General features: G+C 51.2%; 1 protein-coding gene across 1 annotated transcript in view; it reads right to left on the reverse strand.

Moving 5' to 3' along the window:
* EPHB1 (EPH receptor B1) overlaps window positions 1-20427 on the reverse strand; it is a 77152-nt gene that overhangs the window by 26033 nt on the left and 30692 nt on the right. The window contains exons 4-5 of the mRNA XM_014870444.2: window positions 3395-3550; window positions 498-833 (exon numbers count right to left, since the gene is read on the reverse strand). Of these exons, the coding sequence (XP_014725930.1) occupies window positions 498-833; window positions 3395-3550 (492 nt within the window). The remainder of the gene's footprint in view (window positions 1-497; window positions 834-3394; window positions 3551-20427) is intronic.

Genomic DNA, 20427 nt, shown 5'->3' on the forward strand with positions numbered 1-20427 from the left:
TTGACCCAGAGCTGCTCATTCAGCTCCACATGCCTGACTGGGGACAGGAAAGGGAGCAGGGGAGCCTGGAAAAGGAGACAAGAGGAAAATTACGGGAAAAGGATGGCCCAGAGGAGACAGAGCCTGGACTCAGCCCCAGGATGCTGCTCCCTCTGTGCTGTAACACAGTAAGACTGTGTTTCAAGGCTGGATTCACCCCATCTCCCTTCTCCCAGCTGGCAAAGTGGTGATGTCATTTCATCCCTAAGCAATCTACAGGGGGATAAAAGCAGGTATCAGATAACCCTCCCACAAGCCATCTCTCACCCTGCCCAGGGCACAGGCTACCCTTCCCTGTCCCCATTCCTCTTCTCCCCTTTCTCCCTGCTCAGGGCTGGAGGCACCACAGCCATCACACATCCTCACACCCCGGCAGCTTTTCCTTTTGGGCACAGAGCTTGACTCCACACGGAGCTCACAGCAGGACAGCCAAACTCCCTGGCCCCACGGGGACTCACCAGCCTGGTTGGTGGTGATGTTGACAGAGACGTGCTGCTGGGGGAAGGGGCTCTTGTTGGACACGCCATTGACGGCCTGGATCTCGAAGGTGTAGGGGGTGTGAGCCCAGAGGTTGCTGATGAAGACGCGGGTGTCGGTGAGCCCCAGCTGGCGGGGCACAAAGTCCACGTTGTCGTCGCAGCGGGAGCAGGCGCGCCGGTCCGAGCGGCACTTCTTGCACACGATGTTGTAGGTGACATCGTCCCGGCCGCCCGTCTCCCGCGGCGGGTGCCACTCCAGGATGATGGACGTCTCGTTGACGATGGAGATGACGTTGCGGGGGCCGGACGGGACACCTGTGGGAAAGGAGAGGCGCTGAGACAGCTCCCTGCCTTCCCATGGATGCCCCAGGGCTCTGCACTATCCATCACCTCCTCCCTCAGGAGGGATTTGGTGTCCACAGCTTTGCTCAGCTCAGGGTCAGACTTCCCAACCACCTGCGCTGCAAACAAGTCATCTCCAGATGGAGATGACAACTCCCATGCCACAAACTCACTTAAATCTCAAAAAAACCTCCCTGCGGAATGCACACAGATCCATCCGTGAAGATGGACCCATTTTCACCCCATCAGGAGATGCTGAGATAACTGCAGTGCTCACATGGCGAAGCACCTCGAGCAGATTATCCCAGCAAGAGAAAAGTCACTTAGCCAGCACCATGGAGAACGAGAGGAGCAGCGGGAGAAGAGAAAGTCAAAAATGGAAAGTGGTTATTAAGGGTTCAATATCTCAAGTTGGAAACTCAGGAATTTCCCAGCATGGAGGAGAGCCAGCAGCACTCCATGGTTTGTAAGCAGCTCCCATGTTGGATGAGATGAAAATTGCATTGATCAAAGCCGCCAGGAGCCATCGCAAATGCTTCAGAGGATGGGAATTGAACACGGCTCCAATTGCAAGCACTGCTGGATCAGGGCTGCAGACCATTCAGGAGGAATCCAGGAGCATCACTGAGGTACAAACACACATCTGCACAGATCCAGGGAAGGATTTGGGGTCAGTCCGGATGGCTCTGCAGCCAAAACCACAAAATTCAGCTGCTTGGTTATAGTAAATAAGGGAAGCAAGGAATTCCCTATGCTGGCTGGTCTGGGGGCTGCACTTCCAAGAAAGAAAAAGGACTTTGCCATGATACAGGGAGCAATAAAAATGATGGAGGACTTGACCTGCAAGGAAGGGTTAAGTGAGAGAAGCACACTCTGTCTTGAGGAAACCCATCCCACAGGAGCCCTCCTCCTGTGAGTGCATGTGCCAGGGAACATCATTAGGGCTGTGGATAAATCAGCCAGGGATGTAGCCAGGGATGGGCTGGACAGGGACAGATTCATCAGCACCATGGTGACGTGGCTGGTGGGATGGAGAGGTCATTCTGCTTGGAGACACTCTGGGAGCCTCTCTAAGCTTTTGCTGTGGATAATGCGGATGAAAGATTTTCTTCAAATGCCTAGAGAAATGATAGCCTTAAAAAAAAAATTAAGATAATAGAATTCCATTCCCTTTAACCATTTTCCTCTTTAGGAGTGAAAGTGTCTGTTGTGGAGCAGCACCAGTGAAGCATCCTTGCTGGAAAGGGCTTTCCTGTACCTGAAGCACCACAGCATTGCCAGACTCCCCCATGGTGGAGGTATCAAAGTGAGTTGTAAGAGGGTTGTAGGGGCCACAGCAAGGCAGGAGCAGGGAGAAGGAACTCGATTCCCCAGGGGAACAAGACTGTGGGATTCACAAAGGCTCAAAAGGATCAATATTAGTGAGTTACCCCCAAAAAACCACAACCTGTCTCAGGATCCTTAATCCCAATCCTCCCTACATACCTCAAGCAGTTGATATCTTTTCAAGAAAAAGGAAAAAACCCTGTATTTCTTCCCTTTCCCAGTAGCAAATTCTGCCTCCCCAAATTCCTCCCCCTTTAATTGCAGTCCCTTCCCTGCTCTGCAGGAGCCCAGCAACTGCAGGGATCACCCTTGGAAGGGTTCCAGTCCAGGGCACTGCCTACAGCTCCACAATGTTATGTACTCCTCTGACACAGAGAAACTTTGTGGGTGAACAGATGGCACCTCAGATTGGAGCACTGCAAAATCAAGCACTGATGAGAAGAAATAAAAATCAGCAAAGAGACTTTTTTTCCTATATTCCTATAGCGCAGCGCTGTTGTAAATCAGTTATGTAACGAGGCATAATAAAGATCTGTAGATTATCTGTAGTTGTGCAACCTGCTGAATACCTGTATGAGAGCTCAGGTGATCCAGCAAAACACACAAATCCTCTCCTTGTTTCCTTGATGTGTGCTTTGGGCACTTCCCAGCACGGAGGGGTCCGGAGCATCCCTGTGCTAAAGCTCCATGATAGGCTGGTTCAAAGGCCTGGAGTGTATCTGGGGGGAGTTGAAGCCTCAGTTTCCAGCAGGCTGAAGAACACAGCAGCTCTTTCCTCTCTCCTGGGCTCTTTTCCCACCAAAAGACAGGTTTGAGGGCACTGCTGCCATGCCAGGCAGCTTGGGCAGGCAGCCGAGCAGCGATGCATCGCTGAATACCAATGCTTAATGCAGCCTTCCCTCTATTAAAAAATACTCCATCTGCAAGACTATGAACAAGACAGCCAGAGCAGATAACTTTAAATCCTAATTTATTCTGGGGACTATCTCTTTGCCATCACTGCTGCTGCCCGGGTGATGTATAAATTCCAGAGGCTGCCAGCAAGGTGGGATGTGGGGCCGTGCCATTCCTCTGCCGTGCTCGTGCTCCCATCCGCAGTGGGATGGGAGCTGCCGGGTGGATGGGGGAGAAAATGAAACAAACTCCATATGGATGGAGACTTTACCCCTGCTGCTGCCCCAGCCCCGAAGCCCTGGTCCCGTACTCACTGGTGCAGGCGGCGGCCGGCGGGTCGAAGTCTGCCCGGTAGTAGCCATTGCGGCAAGCACAGACCGCAGAGGCCTCGGCGCTGGAGCGGCTGTTCGGGGGACACGGCACACACAGCCCCGAGCCCTGGCTGGCCTTGAACGTCCCTGCAGGGCAGGCTGCAAGAGAGAGCAGAGCAGGTGGGTCGTGAGCTGATCCAGGATGCAGGGGAAAGCAGGTCCTGTCCTTGGAGAGAGGACAGGACAAAGAAGAGGGAGGATAAAAGAAGAGGGAGAAGAGAGGAAAACAGAGAGAGGAGAAGGAAAAGGGAGAGGAAGAGGAGACACAGAAAAGCTTCACACTTGTATCAGTGCTAAATGGGGTAGCACCTTTCCATGAATCTAGGATGGCCACAATTTTCCACGTTGGCTATGGATCATTCCTGAAGCCATTAGACAAACACTGCAGCTATCTCTAGCCAGGCAGAGCAAGGGGGCTGCAGTAGCTGCTTTGCTCCCTAGTGCTCATACCCAGGCAGTGGGAATGCAGGGGGCTGTGGGACCCCCATCCCCAGCAGCACCCACGGGGACATGGACAAGCAGGGGCAGGACAGTGCTCCTCTTCTGCTGATCGGTCCCTTTCCACCACTCCCAACAGACTGGCTCAGGTCCCACAGCTCTTTTTCCATGCAAAATTTAAATATTTAATTAAAAAGTCGGTGTGACACCCATGACAGTGTGTTATGGGTCCATCCTGTTAATCTCTCTCAGCCTGGGGCTGGAGCTTCCCAGCCTCTGAGTTCATTCAAGCAGGAAATGGCAACTAATTCATAACGGAGAAGATGTTCCAGTTACAGTGAGGGTTTAATCAGCCACAGGGGAGGTTTCATTAATCAACCATCTCGCTGCTCTGCGGAGGGAGGGCGAGGATGGAGTGACAGGGATGGGGTCCCCATCTCCGCCCCACCCCACCCATCCTCAGCAATGGGCACTGATGAATGGATGCTCATCCATCCCTGACATCTCACAAAATCTGACAGAACCAAAGGCTGCAGAAGGGAATATCTGTATTTTGGCACCAAGGGATCAGACTTCCATGCAGCCCAGGAGAGACTGTTGCTGCCTGGGATCACACCAGGGTGATTCCAGCCCCACTCAGCTCCTGGCTCTGCCCCTGCCATGCCATCCCCCTCAAGGCACAGCTCTGCAGAGAAACACCCAACGTGTCTCATAAACACGGCGATGATTGAGATAATGGAAAGTGCCTCTTAGCCCCTGTCTGCTGCATCAGGATATGAGGCATCGCCTAGCAGCCATGAAGAGGAAATTAATAGGAGCAAGCAGGAGTAACCACTTTGATGCAATTTCCTTGGGAGATAGTGGACCATCTAATCTTTATTGGAGCCCTTTAACCTGTCATTCAAAACTCATGAAGGCCTCCTGCTCACACAGCCTTTCCAGATATTAATAGATGATAGAAAAGAATAAATCAAAACAATATTTTACAATTTTATTATTCAGAAGATTTCCTCCCCCCTAGCCTGAGGCACACAACTGGCTGCAATGAACTGTCTCATTCCAGTGGCCCGGACAGCTGGCTGAGGATGTGGCGTTCCAGAGGAACCAGCCCCCATCTCTCAGTGCCCTTCCTCTTCCCCATCATGGGAAGAACACCCATCCCATGCCTGTGGCATCTTAAGGAAACACACAGGGCCATAACCCACCACCTCATGCAGTGGGCAGTGAGACACATGGAGTCACCATGCAGTCCAGAGGGTTTGAGGGGCACCCTCAGGATGCTCCACAGCAGAAGGCAGAGGGATGCAGACCCTTCCCTGATCCACACACACAGCCCTATTCCTGTAACAGCACAAGGAGCAGAGTTACACAAACACACAGGGCAGGAGACGAAACCACAAAACCACAAAACCACAAATGGACACGAAGGCTTCAAGTGTATCTCCAGCTCCTCACCTCTCCCTTCCCACCATCACCTCCCCACCATGTCCCAGCAGCCCTGTGCTCCCACAGGAAGGCTGAGCATCCATGAGACATGCAAAGGGGAACCTGTGAATTCTGGAGCTGGAGGATGTGTCAGAACACACCTGAAACATGCCAGATCCTTTGGAGGGGCAGGAAGGGGAAGGCAGTGGTACTAGGGAGCATCCACCTGAGTTTTAATGGAAGAGGATGGAGGAGGGAAGGAGGACAATGAGAGGATTGCAGTACTATGAACAAGCCTCAGTTTTAAGCTTGAGGGCATGTTGATGGGTTGGTTGAAGAGGTTTGTTAATGTTTAATTACAATTAATCCAAGTGATGCTTTGTCAAAACACCTGAACATGGCACCCTGCACCCCAGTGTCCACAGGTTTCCGTTATCACTTCGCTTATCCACAAATTCCTGTAATCTGCAGGCACGTGGCTCTTAATTGCTATTATTACCAATTAGCTTTTCTCTCCTGTAATTACACTGTGCTTGCCTAAAGCCTCCCACATTTTCAGGGAGGTGGATGCCTTCTCCTCCCTCTCAAATATGCCGTGGGTGCAGCACTATACTCTGGCTGCTGCCCGTGTGTCCCCTCTTTCTGGGAGAGCTGAACCATGAACCTCAGACTGAAAACCCAGCACAAAGCCCCAGGGCCCTGCAATGCCATGGTGGGATCCATAATCCTTCACATGGCAAACCTACAGCCCAAGTGCAAGGCTCAGATGGAGGACTCGAGCCCAGGAGGGAGCAATAAATCACCCCACTAATGGCCAGTGCAACATTTGCCTTAATTTAAGGGCTGCTCCAAGAGCTTCCAAGAGCTTCCCAGAGCTGGCAAAGCCTGCATCCATGGCAGTGTGTCAGACAAGTGCAGGATGGGGCTCTGCCTCAGCTTTCCCTGTGGGAAGAGGATCTTTCTGCCAGTGCCCAGCCTACAGCACAAGCCGCATCTCTTCAGCCCCGAGAAGAATTAATTGATTGTTGATTATGGGGGCTGGATAAGATTAATGATGTGCTTAACTATCCATTTCCTCACATTTAGGCACCAGGGGTGTGTTTGTAAATGCTGAGGCACAGAACTTCTCTGTGCTGCTCGGCAGGGAGGATGCTCAGCACTTAACCCCCCCCAGAATCCAAAGCTGCCCACAGATCCATCATCCTGCCTGCACTCCAGGAATGCTGCACGTCCCAGGTGTAAGTTTGCCAGCAGGACACCTTTTCCAGGGCTGACATGTCTGGGGGTGGGAGAGAACATCGTTGAGGAGCTGAAATTCTGGCTTCTTGCAGTAAGATGTCATCAGTGGAAGTCTGGGGGGGAAATAGCTGCAAGCTGCCATCATCACATCCAAGGGGTGATTGTAAGGATGTGGCCACAGGGCAGGATACAACTGGGGACTCCCAGCCAGAGCTTAACCTCTCCTACCCCCCCGGAAGGCTCAGAAGAGGGATGTGGCACATGTCTCACACAAGGCAAACACCCAGGGAAGGCACCACAAAGCTGTGGCCCCACTGCCACCTCCCTCTGCAGCTCCCAGAATCACAGAATCTGGGAATTAGAGAATCTGGGAATCACAGAACCTCAGAATCTGAGAATCATGTAATCACAGAACCACAGAATTTGAGAATGCCAAAACCACAGAATCACAGAACCACCAAATATGCAGAGTTGGAAGAAATCCCCAAGGATCATCAATCCAGCTCTTGGCCCTGCACAGACACTCCAACAATCCCACTCTGTGCACCTCTGACAGCATTGTCCAAATGCTTCAGGAGCTCTGGCAGCCTTGGGGCTGTGCCCATTTCCTGGGGAGCCTGGGCAGTGCCCAGCAGCAGGATGGATTATGGAAGCACTTGTGGCACACAGCAGCACTGTGAGGGCTTTTTGCTGCTTAACACTCTCCTGTATCCCACATCATTGTATTCAAGGTGCCAGGAGTCAAAGAAAGAGCCAGAAATAAGCAGGATCTCTCAGCTCATCCATCCCTGCTGCTGCCCGAGGCAAGCCACCGTCACAGCCTCTGTGGAAAGGCTGCAAGTGTGGGGATATTCAAGCATGGGGGTACCCAAGCGTTTCACTCTCAAACTAAATCCTCTCAGTTAGCACCTGGAACTTGCACTTTTTAATTACTCTCTCAGGGAAGCTTAAGTCAAAAGAGAAAAAGAAGAAGAAAGGAAGAAAGAAAGGAGACATTGCCTCTATATTAACTTGGTCTAAAGCTCCCTGGGGATGCAGAGTGGCATTTTTCCTTCTCGGATTTTAAAGTAGGAGCTTCTCCAAGGAATTACAGATTCAGCAGCGATTCAGAGAGTCCTGACCTGCCCTAACTCTCTCCTGCACCCAGCAAACCAAGGCAGCAGTGCCTTATCCATCCCCTGCCCCTCTGTCCTTGCTGTGGCAGAGCTAACCCCATTTTCCAGGTATCCCCAAATTCACGCTTGTTTTGGGTTCCTTTTTGGATCCAGCACCGAATTTCCAGGGCAATCCCCATGTCTTTAAGCACACCTGTGGCACTCTGGCACAGCAGGTGATGAAAAGCTGCATTAGAAGCAGCAGTGCTGCACGAATTGATGACCTCAAGCAAGCTGGAGGTGTGGGGAGCACTGTCAAAGACAAAGGCACTAAAGAGTCTGGATGATCCAGCCTTGCTCCAAAAAAACATGTGGAAGCATCTACCAGCACCCCTGGGAGATGGGCAGCAGGGTTTGAGGACAGCACAGGTCAGGAAAAAAGGAGAAACTGTGGCTCATTGCATTTGCAGCCTGCCAGAAAGAGATTCAAGGCCCCCCTTTCTGCAAACAGTAATTTATCTTTAAAGAAAAATACTAGCTCCTCAACCCAACATCTTGTGCTTTTAATTTTTTGATGAAACCCCTCCAAAAAAGGGAGGAGATGCTTACTAGAAACCCCTTGTGCATTTTGTAGACACCATCGACACTGAATCTACCTTTAAATCCATTAAAAAATAAAACAAGAAAAAAAAAATCAGTTTTTCAGCCTTCAAACTGGTTAGCTCCAGAGATGGGTGTTTTAAAATGCTCTTCTTGTCACCCTGAGCAGCTGAGATGCCAGCTAGGACACCCTCCCAGACACTTTCAGCTGAGAGACACCATCCAGGCAAATAAAAAATAAAAATAAACACCCACACGAAATTGTGTGCTACAGAAAAGTGTCATTGAGAGGACGCTGTGACTACAGGGGCAGGCACTTGGCACGGCTTCCCAGGGCTCCCACCTGCCCTCCAGGGCAGTGCCAGGGGCACTGCTGACACTGGGGACACACACAGGGACCCCAGGCTGCCACCCAGTCCATGCACTGGGGCTCCTTTGATATGATGATGACACAGGCAGCAGGTTGGGGGGAAAAGCAGCAGAACTGGGGAGCTGTCACCCTCAGGTGGGGCTGTCATCTGTCACCTTCCAAGGGTGACAAGGGCGCTGCTTTCCCACCCCGCTTTCATCTCCCCTGTTATTCTCCCTGCACACATCCAAGCAGGGAGGTTTAATTGCATCCCTACATAGTGCTCTCCTGTCATCCCTTCCCTCCTGCCTCTCTGTTGGGGAGGGGGCTGCCAGGTTGTTTTGTGAGGATTTTGCCCCCATACCTACTTTTTAATGATGTGATTGCCTTTCATATTAAGCCAAGTGTTTCTCCAGGAACATCTCAGCCTGGCAGAGCCACAGGAAGCCCAGCAGGCAGCCAGCAGTGCCAGGGAGTGCTCTGCCATGCCACCCTCCACCAGGCATCCACAAATTAATCTGGAGAGCTTTCCAGACTGGGAGCAATGCCAAGCCAGGAGAACTGGGAGGGTACCTGCATCCCACCTTCCTGACCATGCCAAGAAAGGAAACTCAACCCTTAAAACAACCCATCAACCACCAAATCCCAAACATCCAGGTCTCGATGTAGGGAGAAGAGCAAGACATGGGTGGAGGAACAGGGAAGTCCAAGCATTCCAACCCTGAAGGATCCTCCTGCTCCCTGAGGAGGGAGCTCAGCACAGGACTCCTAAACACACCAGAAACCACAACATATGGGGATGGGACATCCCAGCACAGCCTTGTCCCCAGATCCTTGCCCCAAAACCTCATTTTGGTGCAAACTTCACCATTCTGTAGCCGAACACACAAATTTTGGATCACCCGGAGATGCTCCTGCCTCGGGGCCATTCGAATTACAAACAGCACCCGCCCCACTGTGTTCCCTCCTTTCAGCACTGTACAGGCAGAAACTCATGGGATAAATTCATGGGATAAACTCATGAGATAAACATGAGCTTCCCAGCATCCGGGCTGGCATCCTGCGGGCACGGGATGCACAGAGGAATGCGGCCCCTGCTCCACGTGACAGCAGCTTAATTAAACCAACCTCCACCTCGGGAGGAACAGGCTTAGATCCGCCTTGGGACACATGTAAATTAAAGTCAGAGCCGGCCTGCCATGGTTTATTCATGGAGGGAAGTAAAATTCAATGTGCTTTTACCTTTCTCAGGGTTTGTTGGGTTTTTTTTCTGCTTCCCTTCGCAAGGATGAGAAATGAATTGGAGCAGGGCAGGATTTCAAAGGTGCTTGCAGGGTAGGGAGCTGTGCAAGGCATATTAGAGGCAAAAGGATTGGATGCATCCCTGTTCTTTTCACCCAAAAATCCACCCCTCTCCCCAGGGGAGCAAATACTTGGTTGATGGAGCGAGGTGCTCACAGACTGAAATGCTCACCAGAGTAAGCCCCGTGTGCTTCACTTGTAAGCAAAATGCAGTCGATGCTCACCCAGCAGCAGACTTCCTCCAGAAAGGCTTGCTTGGAAATATTAAGGGTCTCTGGATGCAAAGGAGCTTCAACACCAACTGTTTAGGTGACATGCTGGCCCTAAACAAGGCGTTTAAGCCTCGAGCAGGGCATGGAAGCAGCTGGTTCAGGCTCCCACGTGCTTGGCTGCTCGCTGCCTGCAGCTTCCCAACAGGTCCATGCTCACCCATTTAATCACCACTCTGGGCTTCACTCCCTCTGTTTTTCACGGCTGGGGGGATTTTGAAGGTCTGAAGAGAAAATCTGTCCCAGATGGATGAAAAGAGAAGAGCAGGCACACCCTGGGCAGAAGGTGCCGTGGGGCTGCCAGCTTGCCACGGAGCAGGAAACTCACTTCACTCTCCAGAACAGCCAGAGGGGGGAAAAAACCCAACACTTGTCATGGTCACTTTTCCAAATCACTGTTCTCCCACTCAGGTTTTGTCCTGTTTTAGTTTCCACCTGGCTCCAGGCTCAGTGCCCAGTCCCATGCCACAGCTCCCTCACGGCAGCTCCACTTCCTTGCCATGAACCAGCCACGTGGAGTGATCAAAGTGAATAAATTAATCAGAACTGCAGACAATTCATACACATACACAGGGAGGTTCACAGCAGAGTGAGCAGCAGACATGTGGTCACGGCACTACCAGGCACAGACTGCTCCTCACCATCCTCACTGCCCCAGCTCACCATTCTGAGTCAACAAATGAAAGGGGGATGAAGCTGTCATCAAGGATTTGATGCTATTCAACCTCCTTATATTCTTCTTTAAAAACAGATTTAGAAGCTGCAGCTTGGCACAGGCTTTTCCCTCTGTCTTCCCTACTTCCAGTGCCTAAAGGGACTCCAAGGGCCTGGAGTGACAGGACAGAGGGAAAGGCTTTACATAGACAGAGGGCAAGGCTAGATTGCATATTGGAAAGAAATTCTTAGGTGAAGAGGCCCTGGCACAGGGTGCCCAGAGAAGCTGTGGCTGCCCCATCCTTGGAAGTGTCCAAAGCCAGTACCTCACCACCATCTGTCATCCACAATGAACCTCACAATGAGTTTGGAGGAAAAAAATGGGGGACTGAGATTCAGTCCAGCACTTATGTCCCAAAAACACAACCCTCAGAGATTATTTACTTCCACTCCAGCTCCATGGAGAAATATTTTTTTCTCCCATGAACTGCAGCAATGTGAAACTCCAGAGTCAATAGACACAGATAAGTATTGATAAGTATTGGAAGAGCCAATACTTCCATGTGCCACCTAACCCAGCACATTGTGTTCACCCATCAATGCCTGTGTGAGCTATCGAGCCACCTCATCAACAGGGATGTGAGCAGGCATGAAAATTCCTGAAGGATGTCCAGGAGAAGCTCTTCCCCCAGGTACAGAGCTGCTGGCAGGGGCTGTGGTTAGGAGCCCCCTGAAAAAGGTGCATCTTTCCTTTACAGCTAGAGATTTTGGGAACCATTGATGTGACTCCATAATTCCAGCCTCTCTTCTGACTGGGAAATTGGGGTGGCATCCCCACTGGGCTCCCCAAAGCACAGTACCCTCCTGACGGGGAAGGAATGATCTCCAATCCATAACAGGAACTAATTAAGCACCTCTTCCTCCTCCATCTCATGCCATGCAGTGTCCCCTCGACCTAGAGAACATCAAGTGCTCGTTAATTACATCTGAAGTGGTTCCTCGTTAGTGCTGACACCGTGAAGGAAGAGTCACCCCAGGATGGGGACGGGGAGAGTTTGAGCCACAGGGCCAGGCTGGCACTGCCAGCACGGGCAGGGACTGAGGACACACAGCTTCCCTGTGTCCCTGCCACAGCACTGCAGGGTCACAAGATGTCCCAGCACGGAGCAGGACACTGCCATCGTGGTGGAGGTCAGCCTTGAGGGGCTGTGGTTTGGCTGGCTGCTTAAGGACTACGCCCAGGAATAGATTTTTGCTATGGGAGGATGTCCCAACCAAGGCACATTCCTCATCCACCCCAAGAGTGCCATGCACGGAATTAATTAGAAAAACAATTAAGAGAGCTTCCCAATGAATATTTATAGCAGAACAAGCCACAATTACTATTCCTGGGAGGAAAGGCTCCTTCCTACCCAGCTGCAGAGAGGAGAGGACGCACAGCACCAACAATGGTGACACCTTTGAAAAGCCCTTCCAGCCAAACCATTGCATGCTCCATGATTCCCTGTGCCACAGTGGGGAGGGCAGGCAACCTGCTCTAGAGCTCCTGGACAGGAAAGGAGCTCCTGCAAGAACTCATTGGCACTGTCCATTTTGATGCCATCACTGGGGACAGGACAGATGCCCAGAGCTGCAGGGTGGCAGAACACTCACTGAGCCCACCTCTGAGCCCAGACAGCTTCTCCCTGCCTAAATTTCCACCTGTGTCTATGCTGGTGATAGCAAGGCACAAAGGAGTGGTCTCCTCCATCCTCAACATCTGCCACACGTAAATCAAAGATATCCGAGATTGCAGGGATTTACTGTACGTAGGCAGCTCTGGAAGCTTTTCTTAGCTGTAAAACATAATTTGCACCTTGGGCTCTCTAAGAATAAGTTGTCTTCAATAATAACACATGATTAAGAGCTCAGGAGCAGATCTGATGTGGAGCAGGAGATCTGTGATAATCCCAGGTCTCTCCTGTCACCCTCCTGCACCACTGCCACCCTTGCTTGCCTGGTGTGCTGAAACAGATATCCATAGCAGAACCAGGAGATTTGGATTTAGTCAGAGAATGACAGTCCCTGGAAACGCCCAAACAGCTAGAGAACGCTTCTGCCACGCCCAGAACTGTTTCAAATTCCCTGTTTTGCATCAGTGCAAATATCAAAGTAATCCCTACTTGTGAGGAGGGTGACCAGGTCCCTCTGCACCATGGAGGGGACACATGCCAGTGTGCACCAACCCTTACCAAAGCTATGTCCAAGGCCAGGGCAGATCTGTTGAGCCTGGATGCAAGATGTACTATAATAAAGTACAAAATAAAAAGTAAAAGTGTAAGTCAATATCGTGTCTCTCCTCAAGGGCAATTTTCTCTCTGGGCTGCAAACCCAGCAAAGCTGCTAGAGCCAGAATGGAAATTCAATTCATAATTCCCCCTGGATATCATTTTCCAGGATGCCTCTGCTTTTACAGACAAATTTTAGGCAGCAAAGTCCAGAGAGCAGACCTGAGGCTGGAGCTCTCCACCTGCAGCTTGGCACACAGCTCTGTGGCTCATACTCCACCACTGTCCCCCAGAGCAGCAAGGGGATGCCAGAGCTCTGCCTGCATCCACCAGAGCATCATCCCAAAGAGACCACAGGGAGGGAAGGGATGAGACAAGACAAGGACAGCATTATCCCAGGATCTGCTCCCTGCTCACAGGGGTGCTGCTGCTTGGGAGCCCAGCCGTGCTCAGGCAGGATGCAGCCACACTGAGAACACCAAGGTGACCAGCTCCTATCCCAGCCCACAGCTCTCCTGCCTCAAGTCCACTTCATACAATAAATGTGACACAAGCAGACAAGTCCCGGGCTGAACACAAAAACTAAGTGATGCATCTCCCTCCATGCCATTAATGAAAATTTTCGTGGCTGCTGCTAGAGCCTAGGGTGGGAGAACAGCAATTCCCCCCTGGGGTGGGTGCAGAACTTAATTTGGGGTGCCCACAGCTCTGGTTTGATGCTCCCACATGAGGCACAGAGGCTCCTTGGCCGAGAGTGCTGCAGCTGAAGATGGATGGGATTTCCCATGGCTCCTCCAAAGGGCAGTTTGAGAGCTTTGATTGAACGGCCCCGCTCCTCTCTCCACGCATCCTCTGCGCTCAGAGGCACCAGGCGTGACAAATGGCCACTTGTACCACACTGGGAGCTGACACCCACGGCACTGCTCCATTTGTCACCACCCGAGCGCCTGGCGGGGCTCGGAGAGGGGAGCAAATTAAAGCCTCGCTATCTGCACTGATTACTTCTCCCTCATCCCAGCGGGCTCCATCCTTCCTCAGCAGCATCCCAGCTAGCACATCCAGCCCTCACAATCCTCCTTACACAGCCAGGGGAAAGCAGGGCAGCTCGTTCCACCCGGGCCATGGATTTTTCACCACTCTGGGTCTCTCACTTATTCAGAAATTATCCGTGGAAGGCTGTTTCCTCGAGCAGGGGTTGCAGGAGACCCACAAAGCCCAACTGAAGCCCGGCTCAGCTTCCAAATGATGCCTTGCACAGGGGAGTGGTGATGAGTTATCTCATGGCTTGAGGGGGAAAATCCATTTTATTATTATTATTATTATAGACTCACAGAATCACTCAGTTGAAAAAGCCCTCCAGGGTCATTGACTACAAACTTTAACCCAGCACAGCCATTGCCACCACTAAACCATGTCCCCGAGTGCCATATCTACACAACTTTCAAACACTTCCAGGGATGGTTATTCCCTTGGTAGCCTGTTTCAGGGCTTGGCAGCCCTTTTGGTGAAGAAATTTTCCCTAATTCCCAATCTAAACCTCTTGAGGCCATTTCCTCTTGTCCTGTCCCTGTTCCCTGGGAGCAGAGCCCGACCCTCCCCAGCTGTCCCCTCCTGTCAGGGAGTTGTGCAGAGCCAGAAGGTTCCCCCTGAGCCTCCTTTTCTCCAGGCTGAGCCCCTTTCCCAGCTCCCTCAGCCTCTCCTGGTGCTCCAGACCCTTCCCCAGCCAGGGTAAAAAACTCCCTTTTTTATGTTTTAAATTATTACTGTTATCCTACTGGGAGAGGCAGTGGTGCCTGGAGCGTGCCATGGGCTGCAGGGTGCAGCACAGCCCCAAACACGGGTGAGATTCCCAGCCCTTGGCAGGCAAACCACAGCCAGAGGAGCCATTCCCAAAGGAGTTCTCTCGTGACTAAAAAAAAAAAAACCAAAAACAACCCAAAAAAAACCAAAAAGGAAAAGGTTATAGAAAGGCTTTAAAAGTCCCTGGCTGAGTCACTGGGTTTGCCAGGTGCTGGCTGTTTGCAAACAAGGGTGAAACAATGCGGGTGCCGGACGTGGGCCGGATCTGGGGCTTCCTTGCGGCTCTCCCATTGTCCAGGAGAACAATCCCTGCTCCTGCCGGGACAGCAAAGGCTCCGCCGTGCTGGCAGCGGGGTGACAGCCACGTCTGCTGGGCTGGGAAACATGGGTGGGTTTCACAACCCACTGCCACTCGTGAATGCACGCATGGAGCTCCGCAGCCCAAAATTTCCCAAAAAAAATAATTTCCCCAGGCTCTTCAGCCACCACAGAAAGTTTCCTAAATGGATCATGAACAGAACAAGGGTTTGGAAGCAGTTTTATGCCTCCATTTACAAACAGTCGCAAGGAAAGACCCTTGGGTGAGTGGGAAAATAGAAGGAGTTTCTTCCTGTTTTAAGGCTGGAATCAATCCTATTAATACTCAAAAATTCTCATGATAAGAAAGGGAAATACATAAACAGCCCATGAAACAATTTAAGGAGGAAAAAAATTGGTAAGTGGGAAAATAAAACCATACATGGAAACTTGTGGGCTATTCCCTAATTCCTCTGAAGTCACTGCTGGGACAGTCCAGCTTGGGAATCTCAGCCCTGCAATGCTCACTTGGCCCCCACTCACAGCGTGCCTGGGGTATTTTCTGTGTTTGTCCCTTTTTTCTCCTTCAGCCAGGTCTGGATGACAGGGGTGATTTGGGGACAGGGACAGGGAGTGGTGGCTGTGGTGCCCAAGCCTCCTCCCTGACAGCAGCCAGGACTCATGGACCTTCCCCATCCCTGTGCTGGGAGAAGGAAAAGGACCTGAATCCATCTGAGACACATTTGGGCTAATAATGTCTAATTAAGAGTTTCATTAAAACTCATCACGCTCATTAGGAAAAAAGTTAACAAGGTTTTCCTGGACATTTTCCTTGCAAAATTATTACTGAGGTTAATGGATGCCTTCACTAAGGCATAATTTAGGAAAAATCACACTTTTTTTTTTTTCTTTTTCTCTCTCTTTTTTTTTTTCGTGATTCCACTGTTTCTCCTCCACAATGTGGCCGTGGTAAAACTGGGCTGCCTGTTCCACCCAGTGGTGGAAGCCGGGAGATCGCTTCCAGGCAAAGGCAAAGCCCCTCCAACAAAGGGGAGCATCCCTCCCTCCTGCCAGCATCGCCACCAGGATTCAGCAGGAGCTGGCAGAGCTGCCACTTCCCAGCACAGCCCGAGCAGGGAGAACGGCTTGGGCTGATGCAGGATGGGAGAAGGGCAGGGAAGTTGATATTGTGCCAAAAAACAAAAACAAAAGAAAAAAAAATTAAAAAAAAAGAAAGGAGAAAAAGGCCAATTTTGAGCAGTCAGAGGTTTGTGGTTCAACTAAGCCTGAAATAAAACAGTCCCTGAACATCTAGAAAGTGCCCCAGCTGCCCTGATTTGGGTGTAAAAGCAGCTTTTGGGCTGGTTATTGGGGTAGTGTGTCACAGGTGCCCAAGCCCCAGGGAGCAGAGGCACAGTAATGCATGGGGAGGAGGATCCACAGCCCCAGTGTGCTGACATTGCCCAGCCATGGGATGCTGGGTAGGGGGAAAGCTTGAAATACCAATTCCATCCCACAGGGAAACATTATCCCTGAAAAAAACACTTCAATCATCAGGAGCATCAGTCACAGACACTCCTTTCTACCCAGCTGCCAGGCAGAGACCCCAGTGTGCATCAGCTGTTTGTCTACAGGTTTGGAAAGGTTTGGGAACAAACCAGTTCACCTAAACCTGGTCCTCAGGAAAGAGCTTGAGGAACTGCTGATGGTTTTTAAGACCAAATATTTATTTTTTTGTCCCCAGCCCTTGTTCTACCTGGCCCACTCTGGGATGCTGCTGTCCCCATCCTGTGCCCTGCTAAACCAAATCCAAGGGCAGGTGGAAGGAGAGAAGAGCAGGGCAAGCACTTTCTTTTTACCTCTGTTTTTCCCCTCCTGTTTTAGAGGATAAAATCTCAAAAAAAAAAAATCACTTGTAGGTGATTCCAGGTAAGCTGGAATGAGATGCTGGAGTGGTGGGGAGGAGAGAGGTCAGCACAGAGGCTTAAAAGAAGATGAAGTGCACGGACCACCAGATTAGAGAAAAAAATTAAAAATTAAGCCATTCTTAAAAGCCCCTGCCAATGCCTGGTGTGCTGACCCTGCCCCATGCTGGGCAACTGGGATGCAGCACACTGGGATGGGATAGATACACTAAAGGGGAGCAGGGTCCTGTGTCCCCATGCGTCCCTTGCTGCCATTCACCCATGGGACAAAACCAACATCACCTTCAACGCCCAAAAAAACCTCTCCTGGGTGCCCCAAAATGGTGCAGGGGCACCAAGCTGGACCATGGAGCAGGGGAAAGGCAGGCAAGGGCACAGCCAGAGACCAAAAATTCCCACTTCTCAACACAAGCAACAACTTCATTGGGAAAACTTGACAATTCCCTTGTTTTAAATGATAGCAAATTGTTCTACTACTAATTGCAAAATGTTCACAATTATTTAAAAAATCACTTTATAAATCACATTGTTTCCAATCTTCTGTGATGGATAAGTAGAGGAAATCAATAATTATCACCAGGGCTGCTCGGCAGGGGGGGAGGATAACAGGGGAACCAGCATGGAGCTGCTCACTCTTCAACATTCAAGGTCAGACGTGCCCCTCCCGCTGCTCCTTTCCCCAATCCATTCCTCCACACAAAAGGCAGAAGGGAAGAACGAACACAGAAAGGAGACAGAGAAATCAAAGGGATGAAGGGGATGAGGATAAACCCACACAGAGCCCGGCACACGGATCAGCAGGTGAGGAGGGATGGGGGGACCTGGCTGGAGACGGGATAGGGGAGCGGCTGATGCGTGGAAAGGCAGGGATGCCGGGAAGCAAAGCTGCTTGGTGAGCAGCCTTTGCATCGCAGGCAATACAGCCCAGCTTTGCTCTTGTTTTGTGGGGTTTATTTTGATTTTTCCCCCTGCCAGGTCAGATTTCCAGCTGCTGTAGCAGACAGGCCAGCAGATTGGAGGCTCCCGAACGCGCCAGCACAGGAATTTGCCAGGAGGGGAAAACTGAAAGTGAGACAAGGCCAGGAAACAGCAGGACTGCTCTCTCACCCCTTCTTCCTGAGTTTATAAATACAACATAGAAATTCAGCACAAAGCCAGTTCAGTCCCAGACTTTTTCCTTCTCCGTGTAGCCGAGTTAGTGCCCGGCACTGGGAAGGTCAGAGAGAAAGCCAGCGTGATTCCAGCAGACAGAAATACAGTGCTCAGTCCTCAAAGTCAAAAGGGATGAAAGCCAAGAGACACAACTGCCAACAATCTAGCGAGGGGTTCTTTTGCCGTCATCAGGTTTCAAACACCAGGAGAGAAAGGATTTAACAATGTTCCTTGAGGAGAAAAAGCAAAATCCACCCAGCATACTCATCCAAGGTTTCCCCCACCTCCCAGTGATCCCGGCTGCCACCTTCCCTCCCACCTCTTCCCCAGCACGATGATGCATTGTCCCTTGACCACACAAGGAAGCCATAAAGCAGGGCTGAGGGACGGGGCAGAGCAAGACGAATGGATTTAATATCAGCCCGAGGAGAGCGTGGGCTCTCTCACACGCCAAATGAATTATTCATTTGGGATTCAGGCACAGCCTCCCTCCCACCCTGACCCACCGCCCCCAGGGGCACAGGGTGTCCCAGGGGATAGGGTGGACACTCCACTGGGCTTTGGCATACAGCTAGAGCTGCGCCAGGGAGGCTGTGCCAAAGCAGCCTGGGATGGGAACAAACAACGGGGCTGATGCACAAAGACAATCCCCCTCTGCCCCACGCCCATCCTGGCACAGTGGTGGGAGCAGCCCCCCATCCCTCTGACCCCAAAACATGAGGATAATCTCCTCAGGGCTCTGAGTACCCTCAACAAAGATGAAGTTGTGCCCGTGCATCCCTCGAGCTGTAAGTGCCACTAAAAGCTGGTATTAATGAAAGCCGGAGTGGCCCAAGCTCCAGTGTCAGCACGAACCCACTCTGGTCTAATGGCCCCACGACAGGCACAGCCTCCTTCCCAGGGGACTGAGGGATGAGACAGAGCTGGGGGAGCTGAGCAATCCAACGCTATCTTTTTCCCCACCACGCAGGAATTAAGCCTATTTTTTCAGCCTTCAAATACTGAGGGATTTTCTTTTTTTGGTTTTTTTTCCTTGGTGACAATTCCTACAGGCTTGTTAAGTGTCTCAACTCAGGCTGATGAAGGCTTGGAGCAGATGTCAGGAGTGTGTGCTTCCCAGGAGCCAGGGTGCAATCCCAGCAGCTTCCCTGCCAGGCAGAGGAATACAACCCCTTCTGAGAAACAAAGCCACACAGAAAACCAAGGCATTTCTATTTCTAAACTTTGCCATGTGCCACCTCCTGCCCACCAACCTTCATGAAGCAGTGGGCTTAGATCTTCCCTTGCCAGCTCCAAGGTCCATGGAGATACAAGGAGGAACTTGATGGCCAATGAACTACCAGGGAGCCAGAGCCCAGCCCAAGGTCAGATTTTTATTCAAACGCAGGTAATTTTCCAAAATTCCTGATGTTAACCCTGGATCAAGCTTTTAGGGGGTGTTTTAGTGAACCTCAAGGGGATGGGGGATATACTGGATTTGGGTTCCTCAGCAGCATTAAGGAGGACCTTCAGACACACAGGTCTTGTGCCATCCCAACCTCTTCTCTGCCCTCCTGACGTGGGAACTGGAAAATACTCAACAGGACTGGGAAAGGCAGCCATCAGAGCTCTCCTCCACAGACAGCATCTCAGCAGCACCCATGGAATCATCAAACAGCACATTCCTGTCATCACAGATGAGCCTGGTGCCATTTAACACCCGCTTGCCCTGTGCCCACCACGTACTCTGGTGCCTTTCAGGATCATACAAACTGCCAGTCAATCTGTAAAGGGTATTTCTACTCCCTGGAGCTGCCAGGATCCCTAATCTTTGCCTCAAGGAGTCTGAATATAAAGCACACTCCCCATGAGCTCACCAGGAGCTCAGCAGTTTCTCCTTGGGGATCAGTGCTAAGGAGTGGGAGTACAGCTGGAGACAGGCAACAGGGCACAGAAAACCCAACAAATCCCTAATTTCCTGGGGTCTGCCTGTTGGAGCTTTGACAGCATGAACATTTCACAACCCTGGTAGAGTTTGCACAAGGAAAGGAAATTAAAAAAGCCATGGAGATGGGTCTAACCCCCACCCTCAGCAGGTTTGCTCCCACGCTTCTCATCCTGCTGTTGTCAATCCTCTGCCCTTCCCCAAGCATTGAGAAGAAGCATCATGGTTCTCCCAAGGGTCA

This window comes from Sturnus vulgaris, chromosome 10 (genome assembly GCF_052056855.1).
Source record: "Sturnus vulgaris isolate bStuVul1 chromosome 10, bStuVul1.hap1, whole genome shotgun sequence".
Classification (NCBI taxonomy): Eukaryota; Metazoa; Chordata; class Aves; order Passeriformes; family Sturnidae; genus Sturnus; species Sturnus vulgaris.